This window comes from Etheostoma spectabile, chromosome 2, assembly GCF_008692095.1.
Source record: "Etheostoma spectabile isolate EspeVRDwgs_2016 chromosome 2, UIUC_Espe_1.0, whole genome shotgun sequence".
NCBI lineage: Eukaryota > Metazoa > Chordata > Actinopteri > Perciformes > Percidae > Etheostoma > Etheostoma spectabile.
In genome coordinates this window covers 23,685,690-23,692,791 of record NC_045734.1, presented here as the reverse complement: position 1 = coordinate 23,692,791, position 7,102 = coordinate 23,685,690, and the positions used below count along the sequence as shown (strand labels likewise).

General features: G+C 42.8%; 1 protein-coding gene across 1 annotated transcript in view; it reads right to left on the bottom strand.

Annotated features, from left to right (window-relative positions):
- Positions 1-7,102, bottom strand: part of xylt1 (xylosyltransferase I) — an 82,707-nt gene that overhangs the window by 6,406 nt on the left and 69,199 nt on the right. The window contains exon 9 of the mRNA XM_032542244.1: positions 3,957-4,155. Within this exon, the coding sequence (XP_032398135.1) occupies positions 3,957-4,155 (199 nt within the window). The remainder of the gene's footprint in view (positions 1-3,956; positions 4,156-7,102) is intronic.

Genomic DNA, 7,102 nt, shown 5'->3' with positions numbered 1-7,102 from the left:
CACACACACACACACACACATATGGAATATACTGTACGCAATTCCTACCAAACAAAGTCTGAATACACAGTACTGTTTATTGACCTATTGTATTTATATGCAGAGAGCTTGATGTCCTTATGCCCACTCAAATACACTGCACTACTATTTACATCAGCTAAAAGTTTGCAGAAACTACATTTACAAAGCTTATTGCTTTAAATGTTTGACATTATTTGTTCTGTAACTAAGGTATCACTCTCTGGGTGATTTTTTAAAGATGATTTTTGTGTGTCGTTTTTAAGCCTTTATTTACAGGTCAGCTGAAGAAACAAAAGGGGAGAGAGAGGTGGAACAACTGAGCTATCCGTGCGCCCCTGGGTGGTTAACTTAAATTAATATCTACAGGTACTAGACAGAGCCACCAGTAGCACGAAATCCTTTCTTCCAGTTTGGGTCAAACAGGGATTAACTTCTGACCTATTACAGCCTCAGCCTCCAGCTTACCAAGACCTCCACACATAAACCTGTCCCTTGCTCCTACTCCCCAATACGCTTTGGCTTAAGACCAATACCCAATCAAGCCTCATGACCACTCACCAAGTTGGGGGCTTATGACATTCTTTTGCTCATGGCTATACTTAAAAGGACATGCTTTCTGTGGAAGTAATGCTGATCTGGCAACCTCACTGTGACCTCTATCCCCCTTTTTCCCCCCATCTCTCTATGGGCCGGTTTACGCAGTTGAACCAATTACTCAGATTTTCCCTTCATAACCAGCAATTACTGTCAACAACTGTTCATTTCAGCAGATTCAACCCTCATTTATCCTCTGCTGTTGACCTGATAAGCAAAAGGAGAAACCCATCATTCCTATTGATTACCCATATTACATGTTTCATCCTCTGCTCAATTCTATACCTGATTTACTGGTAATAGAAACCATAAAATGCTCCCATCTCATAATCCACCTCTATTCTCTATTCCATTTCTTTCATCTGACCTGGCAACCCTGCAGACCTTTTCTGCACGTTGCCGGCTTGTTGGCGCCCACACCTTCATTAAAAAAGACAGGAGGTCAATGTAATCAAGCAGCAGCATGGACAGCCTTAGTCTACATCTGGCCCCGCTTAAAACCAAAGGGCATCAATGCCCCGGGAGGCCTGATTCAGAGGCTTATTAGTGGCACTTTTTTGAGGGTAATCAAAAGCAGGTGCTCACCAGCAGCACCAGAAGACTCCCCCGGGACACGTTTACACTACTGAGGGACTATGGGTAAGACGGCTGGATGCTTGCTAATAAAGATACACTGTGGTGCAATGAATTAGGAAGGACGGTTGGAGAACAGACAGGGCAAGACAGAGACCAGGATAATTTCTGTGAGGCATCAAAACAGAATTAAGTAAATCGTTCAACATTTTGGGAAATGTGCTTACTGCTTATTTACCGAGAATTAGATTGGAAATTCGATACCACTTTCTGTAAAACAGACATGAAGCCAGCAGCTGGTTAGCTTAGTGTAGCATAAAGACTGGAAACAAATAGCCTTTGAAATTATATTTGGAATAGCAAGTTTCGTCTTGCAAATATACAGGAAGCAGTCACATTACATTCCAAATCCACCACATTTCAAATCAGAGTATCCAATACCTTACAGTATCCAATACAGTATTGCCGTAACACCTTTTTAAGCTCATTTATTGATGTTCAATTCATTTTGAGACTATGTCCAACAAATGTTAATTCCAATCTTGCATAATTTTTGAGGCCGTAGGTTGCTGTCCTGGAATACATAAAATTGTTATTTTGTCACCCCCTGTATATCCTCTACCACAGTATGTATGTACACTGTGGTAGATTGAGGACTAAAGCATCAATCAAAGTCAGTCAGTCATTCTACTGAAAAAGATTTGTCCAAAAAAGAGTAATATGCCTCTCAATGTCAAGTCTGACTTGAGGTGAGATACTAATTTTAACTGTGTGGGCTGTAAGTGGTCCAACACTAAATCATGCTGTAAAAAGGCCTATAAAGGCAGCTGGGAGGCGGCAGTAGAGGAGTGAAAAGAAAGACGTATCTGTCTTCCTTTATATCTAAAGGAGGACAGGGAACACATTGTTAAGCCAACCGTACAGTATGGTTTATCTGGCAAACTCCAGCGTATAGCTTTAGTATAATGGGTCATATCTGCTAAGCAGTTACTGCTACTACGCCATGCCGTCTTATTCAGCTCTTTCTGCTTGCGTTTTGAATGACAGGTGGACAGACTGACTAACTGACAGCCACTGCACAGTGCCAGACAGTCAACGTTTTCTCAGGCTGAGCATCCAGATAAAAGCCACAGCACACATCACTTCTCTGTCACTCATGGTTTCACAGGCTAGACGCACACATACAGGGCTTAGTGAGAGGAACCCGCATGGCTGTCTGGATCTTTTTGAACTCACTTACACACAGCTGGAAGCTGTAAAACAGGGTCAAGGCGTGTCCAGGTGTGTCCGCGGGCACAAACAAATTCATTCAAGTTTGTTGGCATTTCTGCTTCCTACAAAGCTTTGCATGATAAACCAGAGAATGAGGTCAATTTACATTCACTCGGTTAATTTTGGCCTTTTTAAAAAGACACACTGTGGCTGTCACATCACAGCTGAGCTGCTGTATCCTAAACAGGCGTTGTGGTAAACAGAAACACAGATTAACATAACAAGACAATCAAGGGAAGCATTCCAGTGTGAAGGTGAGAAGACGTTCTATTAGGAAACAACAAATAAGCAGCACATGAAGCGCTCATCCCTATAAACTTGGAGGAATTCAATCAATTTACATTTTACAAGGCCATTACAGGCACCAGTTTAATTGTGTGGGGATGTGCGATGCTGCCCTGAGTCTTGGCAAGGTTGCCATTGCAATGAATATAAAGCCACCATGGCACTGAGCTGTATGTCTCACCTCTAATAATATCCTGAAGAGCTGTGTGCTTCAATCATGTGTTTGTGATGATTGCTGTAGGGTGATCTCACAGATGTTTTTATGCTGATTTTTGTGTCATTCTGTCAATTCCAGATCTAATATAGAAGGCACGGACTTATCCAGTTGCCTCTACGTCAGCTCTACAAACTGTACGCAGACTTGTCTATTTTACAAACATTAGTTGTGCTCCATGTGGTCGACGCTGGACGGTGATGGCATGTGGCTATGAGTCCCCCATCAGGATGGGAAATCAACCTGCCAGTCTCCTGCCGATTTTGCTAGCCTGGGCTAGCTAGCCAGCTAAACAGAATAAACATCGTGGAAAAGTTGGAGAAGATGAGCTCAAGCTAGAAAGACCATCTCTGTGTCCTCGCTCATCAGGATATCAACTCACCAGTATCCAAGTTAAAGTTTTTTAAATATAAACATTAGAGTAAACACAGCGGAAAAGGTGGTAGTGGCCATCAGCCACGACCAATGGCCACGATCCCAACTAAGCCGACAAGCACAGGTCATCTCTCCATTCATCTCCATCTTTACATCAGAGGAGGCACCAGACAACTGCGAAGTAAATGAACACCAATTGCAAATTCTCTGTTGGGTAACCTGATAGCCAGTGTGCAGGTGTCGGACAGTGAGCTGGTTGGCCTCTGTCAATTTAAAAGCAGGATGTTGGGAGCTGTGGTGTACTTTCGCCTAAACTGTTTTTCAATGTGCCGATCGGATGGCCACATTCTGCTCCATGATAAATCGTGCACCTTGTACGATTTCATGTGACAAATACAAATTGACTAATTGATTGTTGGAGCATGTGATGCAAGGAAAATGTCAGTGTAACAATAATGTGTTTTTCTATTTAATCTTACTATGTAGTACTTAGGGTTTCAATGGAACTCATTTCCTGACACTGGCAATGGCTGACTGATCATTTTGTGACTTATGCCAAACAAATGACTTCAATGTAAATTAAAAAGAAATGCTAAACCACACGGGCTATATAATGACTCACCTCTGCGAACTGCAACCTGCTGAACGTGCTGCTGGGAGGGGTGGCTAGCTTAAAGTTCTTCTTGGGTACCACCCAGGTCTCCATGGTCTCAAGCTTGCTAGTTGCCAGATTGGTGGCGTGGTGCTTGACCAGGTAGCCCTGGAACTGGTCCGACTGGAAGTAGAGATGCACTGACACTGGGTGGCCCATGGGGAAGTACCTGGCAGAACACAGAGAGAGAGAGAGCGAGGATCCATTAGCAAACCTGATACGTGCTGACCTACCCACTGTGCCGCTTTTCTGTGCCAACAGTGTAAGGGAAGGCGAATATTTAGATTAATCTGGATAACGTCTGGCAGGAACCAGCCTTGGACATGCTAATGTGGCTGAATGCTAATGCATGCTCGCAGTGAAGATTAGTGGGGAGTCAATGTGCTCTGTGATTGTGTGACATGGTTGACATTAATTCAATGACCTTTAACAGAAACCAATTGGTCAAAGACATGTGTCGACATGCTGATAATACCCATTAAGCATTGCTTATTGGTTACCATGCCCACGCATTTCCTATTTCTATGCTTGTACATGCCTATTGCAGTAGATCAAAGATAAGTATTAGACTAGTGAACAGTTTATTAAAGCTTCTTCTCTGCTAATTATTGTTTTACTCTGTGCTGGCTGCTTCAACATGTGCTCTGGTTCTGAAGTGGAAATGATGGTTAAAAAAGACATGTGACAGTAGAGACCGCAACGTTCCGCTAGCTACAGAAAATTACAGAAAAGTCATGGGCTGTATTGGCAGAAGATTCAGATTAGTCAGAGTTCTGAACACACAGACAATCCCACTGAACACATTACAAGTTTTCAGAAACAAAGTTGAACTGGGTCAAATCCAGTCAGCTGAAGCCAAATGAAGGTCTCGCCCCGCTGATTAGTCTGTTATTTGTTTGGGTGTTGCTTCATATGTGGCAGAGGGCCAGCCCTCGGGGCAGCCAGCCTGAGTGACTTCTGGAAAAACGAAAAAGCAGCCATGGTGGGCACTGCTGGGGAACACTCCACAGCTGCTCTCTGCACACGTCCTGACTCCTTCACGGCCAGATTTCTCAACTCTCTTCTCTTCTGCTTGAATTCAACTTAATTCTCGCCCTTTTGCGCGGGCGCACACACACACACACACACACACACACACACACACACACCACACACACCACACCACACACACACACCACACACACACACACACCCACCACACCCACACACACCCCACCCCCTCCCTCCCTCCCTCCCTGCTCCCCAGTGCCCATGGCCTCATCAGTATTCCACTAAAGGACCAGGAGTCAACCCGTCCCGGTAAATGCTACTCTGACAAGCAGAACAGCAAATATTTACACCCACAAGGATAGCAGAGCACAATCCCTCCCCTCCTGCTCCCTTTCTCCTCTTCTCTATTTCCCATCTGCCTTTTCCTCTTTGCTCTTCTCCTCTCCTTCTTTCATCCTGCTTTCTTTCCTCGTCCCTTAAATCTTGTCCCCCCACCCACCCCTGCCCTGTCGTTCCCAAAAAGAGACGTGGCTGCCAGTGCGAGAGGCAGTGAGAAGGGGTCGGGGCGTATCCTGCACATAAGCTCCATTCAGGCTTTTACTCCACAGCCTCTCCATTCGAGTCACAGTGGGCTGCTAAAAGAGCCAAATCCCTCTCTGTGGCCTTTTCATTTCCCTTGCTCCAGTCTCACACTGAGGCTGACCCATCCATCTGTTGGTAACACATCTGGACTTCTTCTACACGCATGCAAAATATGTGGACACACAAACACACACACACTCTATGTATTATTTATTATTTAATTTTATTGCTAGTTTCTGATTTATTACTTCAGAATGTAGTATCAACACAATAGAGATTATTAGCAATGCCTTTTGTGTCTGTATATTACACAAATAATTATAAGAATTAGTGTATTATCCATGGCTTCCACCCAGTAATGCTGCAGTCAGTGATTCATCTATGACAAAACACGTCATAGCCAGACAGGACTGGTACGGCTATCAGACAGTGTGTGTTCAATGACAGCTTATCAAGCTTTGGAAAAGGTAGACTAACACATTATATGACGGCATTTGTAAAATATAATGATATGCGATATTTTAGGTTAGTCCCAGTTTGTGCCTTCTATGTATGAACACTACATTCAAGTCACAGAGCATCTGACTTTCTGATAAATAAATATCTTCCCGCTGCTCTGACGGTATTTTTTAGAAATGACTACTGTATTTCCTTATTACATATGTCCTTGCTATTTTACAGTCAAAACACAAATGCATTGTTATGTATTAAAATATTAAATATTGAAAAGAAGCATCAATATTTACCAATAACTGATAATAATAATTTTGATTCCCATGTGCAAATCAAGCAGATGTGCAACTTCAGGAATGGTTTAAAAATATTTGTTGTTGTGCAGCAGAAGGAATTGTTTATTCCAGATGGTTGCAGGAAATAAAACATTTATATAGTCCTGCTGTGCAATTGGCCATTCGTGAAAGTCTGTACATACCACCTAAATCTTTCTTTTTATTGTGAACCTGCCTTCTCTTCTGTGTTCAAATAGCTTCATCCCAAAGAAAATTGAATGAAAGACATGTAAAAACACATTAAAACACCCCATTAAAGCATACAGACACCTTGTAGACTTCATCCTGACGTGCAGTTTGCATTTGAGGACTGGAGAGTTAACCCAAAAGGCATTTTATTTTACATGTATACACAAACACATTAACTGGATCACTCGTGGGTTGACACAAAGACACCATATTTATATATATATATATATATACACGCATGCAAGCACACACATGCCACACAAACCAGATGCACGCACGCATGTATAGACAGACACATGAAAAGCATCACTCTGGACTTCTATGCATACACACTCAAACACATAAAAAACGTCTCTCTATTTCCTGCCTTTTGACCTTTGGCCTCTCAGCTATGTAAAGGTGCTTGTACATTTTAATGTCACAGACTTGATTTGTTTGTTTTTCTTAAGGAACAGCTTTTTCTCACTGGCAATGACGTTTATACATGTGCAAAGACCCACACATATGCACATGCGTGTACAGTATGTAACCACCTTTTCCCTGGTCTGCCCTCGCTCTCTCTCTCTT